This window comes from Vulpes lagopus, chromosome 3 (assembly GCF_018345385.1).
Source record: "Vulpes lagopus strain Blue_001 chromosome 3, ASM1834538v1, whole genome shotgun sequence".
Lineage (NCBI taxonomy): Eukaryota > Metazoa > Chordata > Mammalia > Carnivora > Canidae > Vulpes > Vulpes lagopus.
This window is the reverse complement of record NC_054826.1, coordinates 112785803-112808169: the sequence shown is the minus strand read 5'-3', so window position 1 is coordinate 112808169 and position 22367 is coordinate 112785803. Positions and strand designations below refer to the sequence as shown.

Here is a 22367-nt window from a genome sequence, read left to right as displayed (position 1 = left end):
GTTTGGAAGCTCATGCTGAGACTGCCATGTAAAGGGGGGACCCTCAAGTGGATAGTCAGGAGCATCCTCAGATTCCAAGCAGGACCAAACAGAGATCCTCTCTGGAGGAAAGGATCTCAAATTTAAACTTACAGTGTGTAGGATGCAGATATGAGGAAGTACCAGAGGAAGGTATTAGGTAGGCCATATTACTTGATACATCCCAGAAGACTCAAAGAAGGAATCCTACAGGAGCAACCCTAAAGCTAAGAAAGACTTCATCTCCCATCTCACCTTCTATATAGGAATCTCCTAAAGCTATACGAAAATTAATCTCATTTAAAGATAAATCACTGAAAATGTTATAATTGAATCCCACAGAAAAATATAAGTAAAAGAGGATAAAAGAAAATACCGGTCAGCCCCGGTGGCTCAGTGGTTTAGCCCCACCTTCAGCCCAGGTCATGATCCTGGAGACCCGAGATCCAGTCTCATGTCAGGCTCCCTGCATGTATGCATGGAGCCTGCTTCTCCCTCTGCCTGTGTTTCTGTCTCTCTCTCTGTCTGCCTCTCATGAATAATTAAATAAAATCTTAAAAAAAAAAATACCTACAGACGTTGAAAGAGGAGCAGAGCTATAAGGCCACAAAGCAAATGAAACTATTATCTAATGTTTCAACATGAGCCTAAAAAATTAAGAAGGAGATGGATGGTATGTAAGAAAATCCTAAACTGCAATTGAAAGGACAAAGAGATTTGGTGGCTAAACAACAGGGTGATGTGCAAAGACAGCTGACCTCATTGGAGAGGGTATTTTAAGTTAAACATTTCAGAAATACTTAACCATCAAAAGTAAATAAACCACAGAAAAAGCACAAGGGAAATGGAGACTGGAAAGGAGAAAAACAGAAAACCTTTAAACAGAAACATAGATAAGCATTCAAAAAAATGTAAGCACAGAGGAGAGGTAAGGACAATCCAACACAACTATGAAATTAATCCAAAAGGAGAAAAGCAAAGCCATAGATTAGAATGAATACTAAAAAACTGTGACTCAAGAAAATTTCCTGAGACAAACCTGCTTACTGAAAGGACAACTTGAAAAATTGACTCAATATCATCACACCAAGGAATATTTCAATATAACTATTGTATTTTAATAATAAAAGGGGATGACCTTTGAATCTTAGAATTTTTTTAAAAAGCAAGGGAAAGAAGGAAAATTTGTAAGGGAAAGAAAATTAGATTGATTTTAGGCTTTGTGACAAAACATTTTATGGTAAGAAAAATGTAAGCCATAGTTTTCATATACAGCCAAAATGATCTTCAAGAATAAAATTCAAAAAGAGTTATAAACAAATAGGTATTCAGGGGATATTGTTCCCAATGGCTCTCCCTGAAGATTATGTAGACAAAAATTTCACATTGACTGAGAAATGATTAGAGAAATTTCTGAATAGGAACTATTGGTGAGCACTGAATAAAAAGAAGGGACAATTTATGAGTATTAGGAAAAGATGTTGGAATGAAGTTAACCATCAGAACAAAAATATATACTGTATCACAAATATAACAGAAAAAAAGAACTAACCACAAAGTGAAATACATACAGAGACATATTTTGTATATTTACATTTGTATTTATATTTATGCATTTATCTTGTATATATGAACATATAACTTGAAAATTTATATAGGAGGACTATAATGAAACATTCCTTTCAATATACATAAATATATTAAGTCCTTCATTAAATGAAAAAAAATCTCAGCTTGGCTCACAAGCAAAATTCAGTTCTCTAGTGTGTATAAGAAGCGAGCACTACTAAAAAATCTAAATCAGAGAGGTCAAAGATTTTTTTTTTAAGATTTTATTTATTCATGAGAGACACAGAGAGAGTCAGAGACATAGGCAGAGGGAGAAGCAGGCTCCTCACAGGGAGCCTGATGTGGGACTTGACCCCCGAACTGGGATCATGCCCTGACCCAAAGTCAGACACTCAACCGCTGAACCACCCAGACATCCCAAGAGGTTAAAGATTTTTTAAATGGGCTTCATAATTCTCTTGCTATCCCACACTTGATCTTTAGCAGTTTATTATATTTCTCAGTTCAGCTTATGTCATCTGGCAGTGTCTGCCTTTACAAGCAAATACTATGGTCCTGATCTTCCCTGTAGATGTACAGATATGGGTTAGCTATTTGCCCTGAGTTTCCCCTATCAGAAAACTGATAGGTTCAAGAATTGTATTAATTTTCAATTTGTCTGGCTTTCTTGTAGTAACAGTGGGAGTGGGGATCCCTGGGTGGCTCAGCAGTTTAGCACCTGCCTTAGGCCCAGGGTGTGATCCTGGAGTCTCGGGATCGAGTCCTGCATCAGGCTCCCTGCATGGAGCCTGCTTCTCCCTCTGCCTCTGTCTCTGCCTCTCTGTGTCTCTCATGAATAAATAAATAAAATCTTAAAAAAAAAAAAAAGAACAGTGGAAGTGACAGTCTAACTCACTATATCTCAAAGGTGAAACTGGACCTTTTTTAAAAGCAATAGTCCAACAATTCTACCTACAGCTATATTTTAAATACTTGTGGGTGACAGGCACTGAGTGGGGCACTTGATGGGATGAGCACTGGGTGTTATTCTATATGTTGGCAAATTGAACACCAATAAAAAATAAACTTTTAAAAAAATAAATAAATTCTACCCAGATAAAAAAAAAGGAGATAAATAAAATAATATTTAAGTTAACAACATAAGTTGTCACAAGACAACTTATATGTCTCTCAATAGCCTAATGGAAAAAAAACTGTAGAATATTCATATGCTAGATTACTATTTAGAGAATAAAATGAATTACAGCTATATGTAACTGCATGAATGAATCTCACAAACATTGAGTAAAAGAAGCAGAAAGAAAAATACCAGATTCCATTCACATAAAGGTTTGACCCTTATGTAGAAAAACTCTACCTCAATTTTTAGAAGTATACACATACGTAAAAACATCTCTGAAAAGGAAATGTCCACAATAACAATGAAGGCATTGGTCATTTTTTATGGAGGAGAGAGGCTGAGAAGTGGGACATGGGAGTGTTTGGGTTCCTATTACTTGGCTTAAATGGGATGATTTCACCAGTGTTTGTTTTGAATAATTTACTAAACTCCATGTTTCAAATATTTTACACACAAAAAAGCTTTATGTGATCGTGGAGACAATACACGCATTAAAATTCACATTAAGAAAATCTGCTCACCCTTATAAACATTTTTTTTACCTTAAAACATTTTGACCACAGTTAACCCAATTTGCAACCTACAAATGTGCATTGATGAATGTAAACACATTTGTTTGTTCTAATTAGAAGTGGATACCACCCTCTTCCCTCTTATTCCACTGGTAGGTTCTTATCCACCAGTAAACAAAACCAGAACACACAGCCTGACTTTGGTAATTTGTATGTATGATTTCCTCTTTCACAGTTCATGTAATCATAAAAACAGCAAGGAGGCCTTGTCCTTTTCTCTTCCCCCACCAAGTACACTGCACATGCATACATAACCATACAACCAGAGTGAAAATCTGGCCAGCTCATATTCTCAGCACTATTTTCAGAAATATAATCTTATTGTAACATTAAGAATTTCAGAAAGCTCAGGATTTTCACATGGGGCATGTGAGCTGACAATTTTATTGTGCCTGAAAGCCTGCCCTCAATAATTGCTATGAACTCCACAGTAGTAAGACTTTCATCAGGAATGAATCCAAAAGGAATTGACCATGTCATGTATACCAAAGAGGATGGGTTATTTGACCATGTCCCTTTTTGTATTGACAATGTCTATTCACCCTCTATTGTGAATAATTGTTGATGCAGCAATATTTTGTAAATTTAAAATATCTGCAAGATTATTCATCTATCTTGTCTTTCATTTCTTAGGTAGTGTATTAAAGCAGGAAAACCAAGGGATCCTTACCTACTACATTCCCAGCAAGGACAGTAGCTGGGGAAAGGTAAATGTAGAAACCATTCCTTTCTAACATTTCATGTTAAAAAAGCACTAATGATGGGGAGAATATTTGATATCCCGGTATGTGTAATGGGAGAGGAGCAGAAGAGTAAACTAAAGTATGTTATTTTTTAAAAAAAAAAAACCCTAGAGTTTAATTGATTTGTTCCTTAAATCCCATTATTAGTCTGAATCCTTCAAGAGAATGGGGACAGAGAACTGCTTCCTTGCAGATTCTCAATTAAGTTTTCAATCATTTTTTCATCTCCCCCTTTTGTCCTCCAACATTAACTTGGCAGGACTTGGATTAAGTGCAAGGAGAGGCTCATCTGGGTTGGGCACTGGTGGGAATGACTGCAGTGGTAACTGCACATTTTTATTGCTGTTGTTGCTAAAGGTGTTTGGTATTTTGGAGGAAGCTAAAGAGCAATTCCATTTAGAAGATTATTCCATCAGTCAGATAACACTGGAACAAGTTTTCCTGAACTTTGCTAACCCAGAGAACACAGAAGGTGATTATAATGAAAAGGTACCATGAGATTCACTCCCAACCAGTGACCTTAGGACTCTGTCTATACACAGAAGGGCATAACTATGGGTATGTATATCTTGGTGTAAATAGATTTACATAATAAAGAGCTCCCCAAAGGAGAACATATGTCACTCCTTTGTAGATTTACATTTGTGGCCTATGTATCCAGCACATGCAAATCTAAAGACATTTGGTGAAATTGCTGTTTGTTTTCCTAAAAATTTAAGAGTGCCATTAATCAAGGTTGGAAAAGGACTTCTTTCTGAGCATTCTGATTATTTAAACAGAAACATCCAGAAATGGTGGTGCTGTCAAATGGGTCAGCTTGCAGAGCAAGACGATTATGTTTCAGTACTTGAGTTATGGTTAAGAGGAACATTAAGACTGTATCAAATCATCTTTCCCATGGATACACACACAATTTCATACCAAAAAGGATCTAATTAAAATCACTATCAAAGTTGAAGAAGTAGCAGTAAGTTGGGTTGTAATTTCCAAGACTCAAACCAGGATTCTTCATTTGCAAAAGAATCTTTAAAAAAAAAAAAAAGATTTATTTATTCATGACAGAGACACACACACACACACACACACACACAGGCAGAGGGAGAAGCAGGCACCGTGCAGGGAGCCTGATATGGGACTCAATCCTGGGTCTCCAGGATCAGAACCAGAGCTGAAGGCCGCGCTAAACTGCTGGGCCACCGGGGCTGCCCTGCAAAAGAATCTTTGTACCAAGACATTTAGAGTCCAAAAACATTAAGCAAAGCAATTCTCTAAAATAGTGTGTTTTCTTTCCTCTTCTCTCCCCACATATGATTAAGAAGGAAAGAAGAAGAAGAAATGAAGGAGAGAGGGAGACAGAGTGCAGTTTTTCAGGTCTTGTCCGGGCACATGGAGTCTCCCATCAGCCACTTGAGAAATCTGATCACTCTCAAGATTCATGGGCAGATGAGCAGACAAGTAGGGATAACTGTTGTCCAGTTGCAAAACAGAAAGAGTTCATGAAGCTGCTCTATTTTGAAATGTTTGTTCAAAGTTTTTGCATTCTCAATTGGATTTTGTGAGTAATAAAATGATACCCAGAAGCTATTCTGTGTTTTATTGTTTTTAGGTTTAACTTTCTATGGGTTCCACTCCATACATGCCATACATCACTGGTGATTTCAGTAACTGCAAAATTTGTTTACCAGGCTGGCCACCTTTAAAACGTGATAGAGGGAACTCATTTTATTAAGCTATTACCTACTTCTAGTCTTACAGTTGACATCGTTAATGACTCCTTTTGAAATTCCTTTAGTCTGGTAGTCTCTCCATGCCTTCCAAACCACCGCTTACCTTCAAAAAAACAAACAAACAAACAAACAAACTATATGTCAGTTCCTCTACTAAGCACTCTCCATGCATTGCATCCTCTAATCCTACTGCAAACCTCTAAAGAGATAGTGCAGCAATTATTATCCTCACCGCACATGGGAGACACAGAAGGGTGAGGGGTAAGCAAGCAGGAACATCCGCAGTGTACCCTTTAAGAGCCTGAAAACCACACAGCACATTGAACAGGGAGTTTTCTCTGTACGTCCTTAGAACTATTCCAGCACCCTCTCCTGACAAAGCTTGACAGTTCAAGAGCCCAGATCCATTCGGCGCTGAGAGGCCAGAACCTGATACCTGGTCCAGTAGGGAAGAGAAGCGCCCTCTGATAGAATTCAGAACCTGGGCTCCCAACCATTACGCTACAGTGCAGGTGGGTATTGGGGTGGGGTCCTGCAAAGAAGCAACCATCGACCAATCTGTGGGTGCCCTGTACCCTCTCTCAGTGCGTGAGGCCTCATTAAACTTTTCTCTCGCGCCCTGCCTGAGGCACCCAGACCCCGAGGGCCCTACCTCGTGGCCCAGGTCCCACAGCGAGGCCCAGTGAGTGGGCGGCGGATCAGGGGAGCGCGCGGAGGACGCACAGGGGTCTCCACGCGCTGAGCAGCCACGGGCGGAGGCCGCCCAGGCCCAGGCAGGAGGCGGCGCAGGCTGCGGAGCGACACACGGGTCGCCCCGCGTCCGGGGCTTTGAGTGGCCCCAGAGCAGGGTGGCGGGCTCCTGTGCCTGCACCTCTGCCAGTTATCTGTTGACCCCCACAGACCGTAGAGGGCAGTGGCCACTGAATCTCCTCCCACTTCCCGCCGCCAGCTACCGGCCTGCGAGGGTGATCAGGCACCTTGAGGGACGAGGGAGCCCGGACAGGCGGAGGATGACGGGGTCGCTCGGCGCGGGGCAGGGGCCAAGAGCCCGGAAGCGGGCGAACGGCCACGAGGTAGGGCCCTCGGGGTTTGGGTGCCTCAGGCAGGGCGCGAGAGAAGAGTTTAATGAGGCCTCACGCTCTGAGAGGGTCCGGGGCACGGAGGGTGCGGAGACGCGTGCCGCGACGGCCGCAGGGCGGAAGGGGCGGCCTGGGCCTGGGCGTGTGCGCGCATGCGCGAGGCAGGGGCCGAGGCGGGAGACCAGAGCCTCGCGAGAACTCTCAGCTGGGCGGTTGGGGAGGGCGTTGGGAGGAGGCGCTGTGGCGGGGAGGGCGCATGTCCCTCAGAGGTGGGGGTGGAGGAGGAGCTGTGGCCCTGGTGGTTTGGAGCCCTGAGCGGTGAGTGTGGGGCCTCCCCGCCTGGCGTCTTCTCCCCAGATTCCCCGGGGAGGCAGGGGTGCTCCCCAGACTCCCCCGGAGGCCGACCCGCCAGCCTCATTCTTGAGTGCAGAGCCCGAAACCCCCCAAGCCCCAAATACGCGGGAGCCCTCCACAGCGCTCCCTGCTGCGCTCCAAAACGACACCCCAGCCCCCTGTATGTAACACACATACTGTAGTATGACTTGCACCCCACTATCGAATGTTAATGTCAGGGGCCACCACACCCCAGTGTTGGCCCTCCATCCTCACAGGACCTCACTCCCGTCCTCTGCCTGTCCGGGTCCCCCTGCTCTGGGGCATGCATCCAGGGCTTCCCAGGGAGGAGAAAGTGCCCTCCGCGTCAAAGACACCAAAGCAAGCACAGGAAGTAAGAGATACTTCTCTGGACCCCCAAACAGAGAAGCTAAGAGCCTGAAGCCCAGGGGAGCGAAGGGAGAGGGGGAAGCTGGCTCCCCGCTGAACAGGGAGCTGGAGGTGGGGCTCCATCCTGGGACTCCAGGATCATGACCTGAGCAGAAGGCAGACCCTTAACAGACTGAGCCCCCAGGTGTCCCTAACCAGAGCAAAATAAACAAAATTTTATTTTGACTGTTGCAAGTACTTGAAAGGCAGGGCTCTGGAGGCACATGTGGGTCTCCGCCTGCTGAGTCCAGAACTTATGTGCTGTGTGACTGCCCCAGTCAGCACAGGACTGGGGTACTTAAAAACAAGATGTGTTTCTCACAGTAGGACACACTGAGTAACTTCCTGAGGCTGGGAAGTCTCAAAGCTTCATACAGGTCCCATGTGTGGTGAGAGCCTGATTTCTGATTCACAGACAGGCCTCTTCTCACTGTGTCCTTCACATGATGGAGGGAGCAAGGGAGCTCCCTGGGGCCTGTGTCATAAGGGCATTAATGGCATTCATCAGGGCTCCATCCTCATGACCTAATGGGGCTAGGATTTCAACATACAGACCTGGGGAGGCAAGGAGGACACGGACGTTCAGGTTACAGCAATGACCCAAGGTAAATAAATTGTTTGATTTCACCGATCTTGTTTCCTCATCTAAAAGAAACTGGACACTGCTTGTACCCATTTCTGAGGTGATTAGAATATTTCAACTGACGGAACACAGTAACGGTCCAATAAATACAGGAAAGGAACATGGAAGTTAAGTGATGCTGGAAGCTCACATGTCTTAGTTTTCGTCTGCCAAAGCAAGAATTGCACTGAACTATGTTAAACAGGCAAGGAAGACTCCATGCAAGGAGGTCAGTCTGAGCTCAGTTCTGCTGAAACAAAGGATGGGAAGGTGTGTGAGGGCTGAGTGAGACAATGGCAGTGTGCTGGAGGACTGTAGAGGGGAGGTGGACCTGTAGAACACATTGAGTAACTTGCTGAAGTTTGCTCCCGTGGTTCTGCAATCAGGCCATGTGTGCTTGCTGGTTGGTGCCTGTTAGAAGCTAGTGCCTGAAAAAAAAAAAAAAAAAAAAAAAGAAGCTAGTGCCTGCCCTCCCACAGAGACTGGGAATAGGGGTGCTATCTTCCTTGAGGATTACATTTCAAAGGATGGCTCCCGGGTCCCTGCAAAAGACAGTTTGGCATTACAAAAGAGGAAAGAGGCTTGGAAAAAGAGCTACTTATGTTTTAAACAGAGAAAGGACCAACAAGCACATGAGAAAATGCTCCGCATCACTTGCCATCAGGGAAATACAAATCAAAACCACAATGAGATACCACCTCACACCAGTGAGAATGGGGAAAATTAACAAGGCAGGAAACCACAAGTGTTGGAGAGGATGTGGAGAAAAGGGAACCCTCCTGCACTGTTGGTGGGAATGTGAACTGGTGCAGCCACTCTGGAAAACTGTGTGGAGGTTCCTCAAAGAGTTAAAAATAGATCTGCCCTACGACCCAGCAATTGCACTGCTGGGGATATACTCCAAAGATACAGATGCAATGAAACGCCAGGAGTGCACCCAATGTTTATAGCAGCCATGTCCACAATAGCTAAACTGTGGAAGGAGCCTCAGTGTCCATCAAAAGATGAATGGATAAAGAAGATGTGGTAAATGTATACAATGGAATATTACTCAGCCATTAGAAACGACAAATACCCACCATCTGCTTCGGTGTGGATGGAACTGGAGGGTATTATGCCGAGTGAAATAAGTCAATCGGAGAAGGACAAACATATTATCTCATTCATTTGGGCAGTATACAAAATAGTGGAAGGGAATAAAGGGGAAAGGAGAAAAAATGAGTGGGAAATATCAGAAAGGGAGACAGAACATGACAGACTTGTAACTCTTGGAAATGAACAAGGGGGGGGTAGAAGGGGAGGTGGGCGGGGGGGTTACTGGGCGATGGGCACTGAGGGGGGCACTTGGGATGAGCACTGGGTGTTACTCTATATGTTGGCAAATTGAACACCAGTAAAAAATAAATTTATATAAAAAATAGAGAAAGGATGTGTAATTACAAGTTTTCTAAAGCAGATGCCCAGAGAAAAGGGTGATCAGGACCTAGAGCCAGGGGGAGCCTGTCTAAACATTAGTCCAGCTCAGGAACATTCAGGCCATCTTGGTCACGTCATTTTATGCAAAGTAGGCAGAAGATTTAAAAGGAAAGATACCTCTGTTTTGGCAGAATTAAGAAAGCTGCTGTGTTTCATTCAGTACGGCTTGGTGCTTTTCAGAACAGGAAGTGTAGTCACTGTAAATCTCCTCTATAAGCAGTGTAATGGCTTCATTTTCAGTAATCCTGTTTAATTGGTTTTTTTAGAGCCCAAACATCAATAGGTTGCCTAAATTTTTTAGACCCCTAGGTTCATGGCTCTCCTACTACCTCCCCCTTTCTTTCCCACCCTAGTGTTGCATCCAGGTTTGCGGGGACAGGAGCGGGAGTGCATCTAGTATTTCAGGGCCAGTATATCATGAGTGAACCCGTTCCTTGTCTGGCTCTGTGGAGTCGGACTTCTTCAGCTGGAAAATTCTCCCAGATCTGTCTTGGAGATGGTGAAGGAGGTGGGATGACAGGATATAATGAAGCCTTTTCCTCTTTGTGCACATTTCAATTCATTTGTGTTACCTAGAAAGGACAAATGATAAGAACTAGACTTTGTCCTTTTAGGCTCAGGTATTTCTCTCTCTTTTTTGAGACAAAAAGAAAAAAAGTTGAATGGGGGATACTAAAATTGTACTTAGGTGCAAACTTATAGTTAGTATTTCAAAATATTACCCACTATGGGAGCAAGAGGAAAAAGGCCTTGGGGCAGTCAGTTCTTCAGGTAATTCTTCACAGATTTCTAACCCCCAACGTGTGAAGAAGTAATTGAAAAAATGATACAGGTGGGTTGTATAGAATTCAAATCTTATCAACATAACAAATTATAGAATGTGTGAATCTCCTATATGTCACTCTTGAAAGACAAATACTGTCAACACATTGGAGTATATTCTGCCATTTTTCTTACATATTTTTACAAAAAAAGTATATTATATAAAATGTTTTTCATCTTTTCCCCTTATGTGATATATTATCCTCCCATGAAAGTACAGTTTTTTATCCTCCTCCTTGAAGCAAATGAATAGGATTTCATTGAAGGGATTGTTTCCATTTTATCTTACTATTTCCAGTGTTCTGAATGATTATCTTTCTTATGAATATTTGTTTTGCTGTGGTTTTGTTCTAGGAACTGCTTCTGTGGAGGGGGGGTTCTCTTTAAGACTTTAATCAGCAGAAATCAGTGACATTTCTCTACACTAACAATGAGACTGAAGAAAGAGAAATTAAGGGATCAATCCCATTTACAATTGTACCCAAAAGCATAAGACACCTAGGAATAAACCTAACCAAAGAGGTAAAGGTCTATACCCTAAAAACTACAGAACACTTCTGAAATAAATTGAGGAAGATACTAAGAGATGGAAAAATATTCCATGCTCATGGATTGGAAGAATTAAAATTGTAGAAATGTCAATGTTACCCAGGGCAATTTACACATTTAATGCCATCCCTATCAAAATACCATGGACTTTCGTCAGAGAGTTGGAAAAAAATCATCTTAAGATTTGTGTGGAATCAGAAAAGACCCCGAATAGCCAGGGGATATTAAAAAAGAAAACCATAGCTGGGGGCATCACAATGCCAGATTTCAGGTTGTACTACAAAGCTGTGGTCATCAAGACAGTGTGGTACTGGCAGAAAAACAGACACATAGATCAATGGAACAGAATAGAGACTCCGGAAGTGGACCCTCAACTCTATGGTCAACTAATATTCGACAAAGGAGGGAAGACTATCCACTGGAAGAAAGGCAGTCTATTCAATAAATGGTGCTGGGAAAATTGGACATCCACATGCAGAAGAATGAAACTAGACCACTCTCTTGCACCATACACAAAGATAAACTCAAAATGGATGAAAGATCTTAATGTGAGACAAGATTCCATCAAAATCCTAGAGGAGAACACAGGCAACACCCTTTTTGAACTTGGCCACAGTAACTTCTTGCAAGACATCCATGAAGGCAAGAGAAACAAAAGCAAAAATGAACTATTGGGACTTCATCAAGATAAGAAGCTTTTGCACTGTATTTTTTCAATTAATCAATGTATTATAGTGTTCAGTACTGGTCTTCCACCTCCTCGGTTAAATTTATTCTAAGGTATTTTATTCTATTTGATGCAGTTGTAAATGGGATTATTTTCATGATTTCTCTCTTTGTTTATTGTCAATGTATAGAAATGCAACAGATTTTTATATATTTATTTTGTGTCCTGCAGCTTTACTGAATTCATTCTGTTTTAGTGGAGTCTTCAGGGTTTTTTAAATATGTGGCACCATATCATCTGCAAAATGTGACAGTTTTCTTTCTTTCAAATTTAAATTCCTTTTATTTACTTTTCTTGTGTGATTGCTGTGGTTTCCAATGCTATGCTGAATAAAAGTGGGTATAGTGAGTATCCTTGTTTTGTTCCTGATCTTTTAGCTTTTCACAATTAGTATGATATTAGCTGTGGATTAGTCATATATGGCCTTTATTATGTTGAGGTATGTTCCCTCTGTTTTCATTTTGTTGAGATTTTTTTTAGCATAAATGATTGTTACATTTTCTTAGGTGTTTTTCTGCATCTATTGGGATGATCATATCATTTTTATCTTTATTTTGTTAATATGTTATATCACATTGATTGATTTGCAGATGTTGAACCATCCTTGCATCCCTAGAATAAATCCCACTTGATCATGGTATTTGATCCTTTTAATGTATTACTGAATTTGGTTTGCTAATATTTTGTTCAGGATTTTTATATCTATGTTTATCTGGGATATTAGCCTTTAATTTTCTCTTTTTTGTGATGTGCTTGTCTCGTTTTGATACAGAGTAATGAAGGTCTTTTTAAATAAGTTTGAAAGTGCTCCTTCAGTTCTTTGGAAGAGTTTGAAAAGGATAAGTATTAATTCTTCTTTCATAGTTTGTTAGAATTCACCAGTGAATCTATTTCTGGAGTTTTGTTTGTTAGGAGGTTTTTTATTACTAATTCAATCTTTTTATAATAATTGGTCTATTCAGACTTATCTATTCATAGTTCAGTCTTGGAAGATTGTAAGTTTCTAGGAGCTTACTTTTTCTGGGTTGTTCAGTTTATTGGTATATAATTTTCCATACTGGTTATGATCCTTTGTATTTCTGTGGTATCAGTTGTAAATTTTCTTATTTCATTTATGATTTTATCTGCACCCTCTCTTTTTCTTGGTGAGTCTAGCTAAAGGTTTTGTCAATTTTATCCTTTCAAAGAGCTAGCTCTTAGTTTCATTGATCTTTGCAATTGTCTTTTTAGTCTTTCATTTATTTCAATTATAATCCTTATCTCCTTTGTTGTAATTTTGATCTTTGTTTATTCTTTTTTTGAAGTTCATTTAGTTGTAAAATTGGCATGTTTATTTAAGATATCTCTTATTTCTTGAGATAGGCCTATATTACTATGAACTTCCCTTTAAAACCACTTTTACTTCATATCATAGGTTTTGGTGTATTATAATTCTGTTTTCATTTGTCCTCTGGGTATTTTTTTTAATTTCTCCTTTGATTTCTTCTCTAAACTAGCTGTTGATGAGTAATATGTTGTTTAATCTCCCTTATTTGTATTTTTCTCATTTCTCTCTCGTAATTGATTTTAGTTTTATACCATGGTGTTAAAAAAGATGCTTGATATGATTTCACTTTAATTTATTGAGACTGTTTTTGTAGTTTAACTTGTGATCTATTCTAGAGAGTATTCCATGTGCACCTGAGAAGAATGTGTATTCTGCTGCTTTTGGATGGAATATTATTTATATATATAATATTTGATGTAATGTGTTAAGGTGTTTCCTTATGAGTTTTATGTCTGAATGACCTATACGTGAGGTGCTAAAATCCATATTGCTGTCATTTTTCTCCTTTAAATCTGTTAATATTTGCTTTATATATTTTGATGCTCTGATGTTGGGTGTATATATATTTATAAATGTTTTCTTTCCTTGATGGATTGACTTTTATCATTATATACTGTCCCTCACTGTCTTTTATTATAGTCTTCATTTTAAAGTCTGGTTTTTTTAATGATTTATTTTTTTAAGTAGACTCCACATCCATTGTGGGGTTTGAACTCATAACCCCAAGATCAAGAGTCATATGCTCTACCAACTGAGCCAGTCAGGTGCCCTTAAAATCGATTTTGACTAATATAAGGATAGCTACATCTGCTTTCTTTTTGTGTCCATTTACATGAAATATCTTTTCCCATCCCTTCACTTTTATTGTCTATCCTTAAGTGAGCCACTTGTAGGCAGTATATAGGCATACATGTCTCTCTCTCTCTCTCTCTCTCTCTCTCTCTCTCTCTTTTAATACAGTCAACCATTCTGTGTCTTTTGATTGGAGAATTTAGCCCATTTATTTTAAAGTAATTATTGGTAGGTATGTACTTGTTGCCATTTTGCTAATTGTTTTCTGGTTTCTCTCTGTTCTTTCCTTCTTCTCTTTATCTCTTTTCTTACAGTTCAAGGACTTTTTTTTTTTTTTTTTTTTAGTGTTTAGATTCCTTTTTCATTTTCTTACTCTAAGGTTTTGTTTTGTGGTTGCTGGGTCAAAAATGTCATCCTGTGTATAACAATCTATTTTAATTTGTTAGCAACTTAAATTTGAACACATTCCAAAACTCTACATTTTTTACTCTTTTCCTGCTTTATTTTTGTCACTTTTTATATCTTATATTTGTGTCTCTTAACTATTGTAGTTTTCATTAACTTTACTACATTTGTCTTTTAACCTTCTTGAATAGCTTTTATAAGTGATCAGTCCACTAACTTTACTATGTATTAGGTGAAACAGCTACTGAAGGAGTGGCTTTCTTTATGTAATGATCCTCATCCTCCAACTTTGACCTGGATCTCTCAAATATTTATGATTATCTAAACCACTTGATTTATTCTTGATATGCCTTTGATTAAGGTATGCCAAGACCATCCATGATTCAAGAGAAGAAGTCTCATTTAGCACCTACTTTGAGGCTGATTGGAAGCCAAGTCTAGGCAGCAGCTTTTAAAGTATACAAATATGTACAGTTCTGTGGGACCACAGTAATAATCTCTGCTGGCCTCCAGACCAGGAGATCAGGAAGTATCATACCCCTGAGCCACAGTTGTAAAAATTGAGATTCCAATGAGTGTATAAGCTTCTTTCTGGTAAATCTCACTGAGCTGTGAAAAGGATAAGGGAATGCACAAGAATGGTGTTCTCCCTGCTTACATTCCCCGGGACCACCTATACTTAGCCTCTTAGTGTATGAAACCTGAAGTCTGTCTCTCAGATTGAAATTCCAGATTAAGTAAATAAACCTGTTTTGCAGGACGACTAGGGTTGTGTTTCAGTCTGCTTTCTGTGCAGTGCCCTGGGAATGGTGATCTACAAAGAACTGTCTTTCCATGGAGCTCTGGAACACCAGGGCCCTCTTGGCCACCAGGGCCAGGCAACTGAGGGGTGACTCCTTGTGGATTGCATGCTCCTGCTGACTTTAGCATGGCAGCTGGAGATCATCTAGGGTAGGACATACTTTCTGGTTTCAGAAAGGCAGCAGGAAAATGTGTTGGCTACATGTGCCCACGGGCTTCATCAGTGCAACTGAAGAGTGCCTTATCTTTGTATGCATGCTGGCTTTAAGTTGGGAGTGGGACGATACCATAACTGCGTGTACTCACCAATCCCAGCCAGAGTGAAGGGGAATGTTGCAGCTACCCTGCTTGCAGACTTTAGCTGGGAGAGAGAACTCTGACTGTTTGTGTTTGCCTGCATCACCCATGCAATGGAGGAGTGCTGCAGGTACTGTCTGGCCTCAGCAAGTGCTGTGACTGCTCACCCTCCCCCACCCCAGCAAGGTGGTTGGGGATGCTGTGTCCAAGCTCACCTACCTGTGCTAGCAGGCTATGTGGAGAGTGAGGCAATGGCATCTGCCTGTGCCTCTGTCTCTAGGGTACATCTCAACTCTCCCCTGCCCCTCCAGCTGATGCCACTTGATATGAAAATGAATCTCTTTCACATTTTGTCTAGGGATTTTTCATACTACTATTCTTTCACTGGGTCTCAGGGCCAGTGAGACCATATGCAAGCACTCCAGGAGGGAACCTGTTTCTTACAGCACTTCAGGACCCCTGGATGTCAGTCCCATTGGTTTTCCAAGCCAGACATTCTGAGAGCTCATATCTCCAATGCAGATCCCAGGGGTCAGGATGCCCAATGTAGGGTACCAACTCCTTGCTCCTCTGAGAGAAACACCTATCTGATGATATCCTTCCCTATGTATATTGCCATGCCAGAATGGAGTTTTTTGTGAGTCCTTGTTTCTGATTCTTTACCCCTTTCAATGTGGTCCTTATATCCTTTGTTATGAAAAGCAGTTCATCTAGTTTCTGAGTTTTTTCAGAGAGAAATTACCCATATATAGCTGTAGATTTGGTATGTCTGTGGAAGGGGGTGAATTCAGAATCTTCCTTCACTGCCATCTCTATTCTGACAGTGCATTGACCTCACTTCTTTTATACTAATTCTTCCTTCTTTTTGATTGAGTTTGCTGTTGAAGCTTTCTATTGAATTCTTCAGTCATTATGTTCTTCAACTCTGAGATTTTGGGGGTGGGATGTGGGGTAGTAGTTTTTACTTTTTTATGTAACTTTTTATTTTGTTTATGTGTTGTTTTCTTAATCGTATATGTGTGTTTATTGTAGTTCACTGAATTTAAGAGCATTATTTTGAATTCTTTGTCAGACACTTGGGATAGACCGCCTATTTTTAGTTAGTCATTGGAGTTTTATTTTCCTTTGGTGTTGTTATGTTTCCTTGATTATTCATAATCCTTGTGGCCTTGTATCTGTGTCTGACATTTTAGGAAGTAGGTACTTCTTCCAGTCTTTACAGACCTGCTTTGTCAGGCAAAACCCTTCACCAGTTAGCCAGTCCGGAGTTTCTGGGTGGGTCATCTGGTGGTGTCCACAAATGGGCAGTCCACAAATGGGGTAGGCTGATCTGGTGTCTAGGTCAGCAGTTGTAAAAGCCTGGTATTTGGATACATGGGAACCTGCCTGGTACCTAGTTCTATGGGGGCAGGCTTGGCACTTGAATCTTTGGTAACAGACGTGGGACCTGAGTCCATGTGGGTAAAACTAGATCCTGGAGCCATCCAGCACCCTGGACCACTGTGGTGAGCCTAGTGACAGGTCCATGGGGACTGGTCTGGTACTGAAACAGGTCCGAAGCCTGGTTTCACGGAAGCCAGCCTGGAGACTGGAGCCATAGGTACTGGCTGGACAGTAGGGTGACCTGGAAATCTTGACCATAGGGGTCTGTCTATAACCTCAGAGTGCAACATGGAGGTTGAGTCTGTGGGGATTGATATGGCCCTGGGGTGGGCCGGGTACCTGGGTCCATGGGAGCTGGTCTGGTGATGGGATAAACAAGAAACCCAAATCTCTGGGAACTAGGATGTGATTTAGGTCCACAGAGGCCAGTCTGGTGCTGGAGTAAGCTGGTAGCCTGAGGTCACAGGTGCCCACCTGGAACCTGGGTTTATAAGGAACTGATTGGAGCCATAGGAGCCACCATGATCATAGAATTGGCCAGCATTGGGGTTATCTAGGAGCCTGGGTTTACAGGATCCCACCAGGTGCATGGTGCTGTGAAACTGGCTGGCATCAGGATGGACTAGGAATCTCCTGCTATGGGAGCTGGCTGGTGCTAGAGTAGACCCAGAAGTTAGGTTTCTGGGAGTCCACTGGGAGCCTGGTGCCGTGATAGCCACGTAGGGACAATCATAAGATGGAGATTACATCTTCAGCATATAGGAAGTTTAAAACTTTATATATACATGTAGAAATAAATATATTGTACATAATATGTAGTTTCAGTTATAGTGCTATATATGTATTCCATGCAAGGACTTTATGTGCACCTTATCTTAATAATTGTTCAATTTATAAAATTCATATTTTTGTATTATAGATATATTCAGGGAAAAAAATCCATAAAATACTGTGTATTTTAGTGATTTCAAGACATTTTCTTCCAGAAAGCTGGAAAAAAAAAAAAGCCTCAGCCATTCTCTGAACATACCTTATAGTTTTATGCTATCTTGCCTTTCTTCTCATCATTTTCTCTGTTTATTGAAATCTAATTTATTCTTTTGGTTCCTAATTGAGTTCTGCCAGTTCTAATAAACCTACCACGAGCTAATATAATGAATTAGCTTTTCTTTCTGTATTTTTGAGCTGTCTTTACTCACATTTCCCATATTTTATTGTGTATTTTCAGTATTGTTTTAGGAAGCAGGTGTGACTCTCAGTTCATAAATTATGAATGAAATTGGATATAAAAACACTGTGTAGGGGTGCCTGGGTGGCTCAGTTGGTTAAGCGTCTGCCTTTGACTTAGGTCATGACTGGGTCCTGGGATTGAGCCCCATGCTTGCTGAGCGGGCAATCTGCTTCTCCCTCTCCCTCTCCCTTTCCCCACCGCTCATGGTCTTGCTCTGCTCTCTCAAATAAACAAAATAAATAATATCTCTAAAAAATTATGTATTTTCAAGTTTTCTTTATTGTACAATATATAACATATATAAGACTATTTATATAAGCAATATAAAATATATAATAAAGAAATTCCTACTCATCTTTTTACAGTATTAAATAAGAACATCTCTAGGATTTAGAGCCACTTATCGTATTAGCCTCTCTCCAAACAGTCTGTAAGTATTCTGATATTTGGAATAATCCTTTCCTTGCTTCAGTATACTTCCTATGAATGTATTCCCTTTTTTAAGATTTATGTGTTTATTAGAAATAAAGAGTGAACAAGCAGGAGGAAGGGTGAGGGAGAGGGAGAGAAAGAATCTCAATCTAACTTCCTGGGTCTCCATCTCAAGATCCTGAGATTATGACCTGAATCAAAACCAAGAGCTGAATGTTCAATTGACTGAGCCACCCAAGCACCCCCTGTGAATGTATTCTTAATCACTATGTGCTGGAGTTTTACCTTTTGAACTTCAGCTAAGTGAGATCCTAATGAACATACTCCTCTTGGACTTGATTTTTATGGGTCAGTACTATGTTGGGATATTTTTTTATACTGTGTGTAATTGTAGTTCATCCCTGTCATTGATTTTCAGTATTCTGTTGTATGAATATACTACAGTTTCCATTCCAGTGTTGACTTTTGGGTTGTTTTTAGGTTTTTTATATTACAAATAGTTATATTAAGTGTACTTATGAATATTTTTCTTGTGTGTACATATGTTTTATTTGGATAAATATATCATTATGAAACCATTCTCACCATCATTCTGTGAAAGAATTAGGATTCAGCCCTAATACCCACTGACATATAACTATTTGGAGAAATGGAACCACATCTTACTTATATTTTAAACATATTAGAATCTCATCAGATATTAAGTAAACTAATATAAAAATAGAAACTATTATTTTCCTATTTCAAATATGCTACCAATATTTGAGGATGATTAAGAATGAAATTAGGAGAAAGAAATAATTCTGTTATTTGTTTGATGTTCACATTATTAGATAATATAAAACCTTTCACATACCCCTGGAGTTAAATTGTAGAAGAATGGATTTATTGACATTCAACCAATTTGCAGTGCTCCTCTGGAAAAACTTTACCTTAAAGGTAGGTGAAGGCATCCATGTAAAATGTTCATAAATAGCTTTGTTTTTCAGTTCAGAGTTGTGGATGTGTCCGTCCATACATACTTTTTGAAAAAGTCAATTCCAGAGCTATAGGTTGCTTTTCCTAATGTATAAAACTGACTTAATCAGTAGTACAGTATGACCTATAAGCAAGTTGGGAGGGGAGGAGGTAAGGGTGGGTACAAGATAGTCTAGGAAACACTTGGTTGCTCCAGAGTAAACTTGTCAGGAGTTTAATATCCTAGAGCTATCCATATGCATTGAATGTGTATTTTTGAATTAACCAACATTACCTTTTTGTTTCTTTTCTAGAGGAGGCAGGTCTTTACTTTAATATTGGAAATCTTAACAGTACTGGTGTTTCCAGTGATGATTTTGCTATTCCGTAAACTTACTTCTATAAACATTGTCGGACCTTACAATTATACTTCCCAGCCCATCAATACTTTGCCACCTTTCCTCAAAAATCCTGAAGATTGGGAATTGATTTATGTGCCTTCTAATATTGATGTTGTAAGTGAGATCACGGAGAGTATGAAGAGGAATCTGAACATCAGTGTAAAAGGTTATAAATTAAGGTTTTCTATAAAACTTATTAAGTTGGTTTTCAATGGAGTAAATCAGTGTTTTAAAAAAGAATAAAATTAGAGAAATTGCTTGTCCCAATTTTAAAACTTGCAATATAACTATAGTTGTGAAGACAGTGGGATATTGGTGGAGGGATAGATTCATAGATCATTGAAACAATACAGGCATACCACAGGGAGATATTGCAGGTTCAGTTTTAGACCACTGCAGTAAAGCAAATATCACAGTAAAACTAGTCAAATGAATTTTTTGGTTTCCCAGTGTGTATAAAAGTTATGTTTATGCTATACTGTAGGCTATTAAGTATGCAGTAGCCTTATGTCTACAAAAGCTATGCATGCCTTAATTTAAAAATACTTTATTGCTAAAATTGCTAACCATTATCTGAGCATCAGCAATTCATAATCACTGATCACATATCACCATACAAATAATGATATGAAGGTTTGAAATACTGCAAGAATTACCAAAATGTGACATATAGACATGAAATGAGCAAATACGGTTGGAAAAATGGTATGAGTAGATTTGCTTGACTCAGTGTTGCCCCAATCCTTCAAATTTTATAAAACAGTTTCTGCAAAGTGCAATAAAACAAATTATACCTGTGGAGAACACAGAGAACTATACAAATATGCCAAAATATTTTTTACAATAGTAGAAAGATAATCTTTTCAACAAATAGTGCTAAACACTTGAACATCAGTAGCCAAAACAATGAAATTTCACACCTTAGATTAAAAGAATACATCAAAATGGATCGCAGATCTATAAGTAAAATGATAAAACATTTACGCAAGAACATAGGAGAAAATCTTTGTAACTTTGTAGAGTTAGTTGAAGAATTCTTAGGCATCATTCATGAAAGAAAAAATGAAAAATTGGACTTCTGATGTATAGTTTTATTAGTGGCTGCTGTTGGGGTTAAAATATGCATGCATAATTTTTCACAACTTAGAATTTTTGCTATTTTATTTTAATGGCAAATGTTTACCAGTGTATAGGTCCCTTTATAGTTCTCTCTTTAGGTTGTAGTTTTCACATCTATATAAGTTGAAAACTATACCAGAAAGTGTTATAATTTACACACATATTTTAAAGAACTTAAAGCTATTTACCCAGATATCTACCATAGCTCTTGCTTGTAACTTCATTCTTGAAGTTCCAAGTTTCCTCCTTCTGTCATTTTTCCTTCTTTCTGAAGAACTTTAACAATTTTTTAGAGCAGGTCTACTGGCAATGAGTTCTCTTTGTTTCCTTCATCTATGAATGTTTTTAATTCATCTTCATTCTTGAAGACTATTTTCATTTGATATAAAATTTTGAGTTGGTCCTTTCAGCATTTAAAAAGTATTTGCCAGTTTCTCTGACCTCTTTTGACCTCTTTGGTTTTTGCAAAGAATCTGCATTTGAATCCTTGTTTTTTTATAGGTAACATATCACTTCTCTCTGGCTGTTTTCAAGATATTTTCTGTCTTTGTTAAAACTATGATTATGTCCCAAGTGTGGATTTCTTTTGGTTTATTCTGTTAGGGGGTTCTCTGAGCATTTTGAATCTGTAGTTTCTATCTTTCACCAAATTTGGGGAGCTTTTAACAATTATTTCTCAAAGTTGTATTGTCCCAGAAGTCATTGAGGATCTATTCAAATTTTTTCCCATTTTTTTTCTGTCTCTTGTTCAGGTAGGTAATGTCTATTAATTTATCTTCACTCCTTCCTCTGTTATCTCTATACAGCTACAGTCAAATGAGTCAGTTTTTTTTTAAGCACAGTTTGAAGTGATCTCTACCTCCTGATTTATCTTGTTTTGAGATATCTTTTTGTGGGCTCCTGGCTGGCTCAGTTGGCAGATAGAGCCTGTGACTCTTGATCTCAGGGTTGTGAATTTAAGCCCCACATTGGTGTGGAGCCTACTAAATAAAAAAAGAAAAGAACTGTTAAACAGCTTGTTGAGATCTAAGCCACATACCACATATTCACTCATTTAAAGCATACGATTCAGTGACTCTTGTATATTCAGAGTTGCATATCCATTACCACAATCAATTTTAGAGCATTTTCATGACCAAAAATAAATCCTATAACTTTTAGCCATGACTCTACAATTTCCCATCCCACCAAGATTAGGAAAACACTAATCTACTTTCTGTCTCTATAGATTTGCATATCATAAACCTTTACTGTCAATGGTTTATATATAAACCTTTCTTTTTTTTAAGATTTATTTATTCATGAAAGACAGAGAGAGGCAGAGACACTGGCAGAAAGAGAAGCAGGCTCCCTGCAGGGAACCCAATGCAGGACTTGATCCTAGGACCCCGGGATCATGCCCTGAGTGGAAGGCAGACACTCAACCACTGAGCCAC

The 22367-nt window shown here is 39.5% G+C and overlaps 2 protein-coding genes across 2 annotated transcripts in view; both read left to right on the top strand.

Moving 5' to 3' along the window:
• LOC121487833 (phospholipid-transporting ATPase ABCA3-like) overlaps positions 1–4556 on the top strand; it is a 147248-nt gene extending 142692 nt beyond the window's left edge. Inside the window, exons 28-29 of the mRNA XM_041749871.1 lie at positions 3913–3986; positions 4380–4556. Coding sequence (XP_041605805.1) covers positions 3913–3986; positions 4380–4520 — 215 coding nt within the window. The 3' untranslated portion in view covers positions 4521–4556. The remainder of the gene's footprint in view (positions 1–3912; positions 3987–4379) is intronic.
• A 548-nt stretch (positions 4557–5104) lies between these two features.
• Positions 5105–22367, top strand: part of LOC121487083 (phospholipid-transporting ATPase ABCA3-like) — a 171405-nt gene continuing 154142 nt past the window's right edge. The window contains exons 1-4 of the mRNA XM_041748529.1: positions 5105–6261; positions 18388–18452; positions 19288–19393; positions 19726–19978. Coding sequence (XP_041604463.1) covers positions 19334–19393; positions 19726–19978 — 313 coding nt within the window. The 5' untranslated portion in view covers positions 5105–6261; positions 18388–18452; positions 19288–19333. The remainder of the gene's footprint in view (positions 6262–18387; positions 18453–19287; positions 19394–19725; positions 19979–22367) is intronic.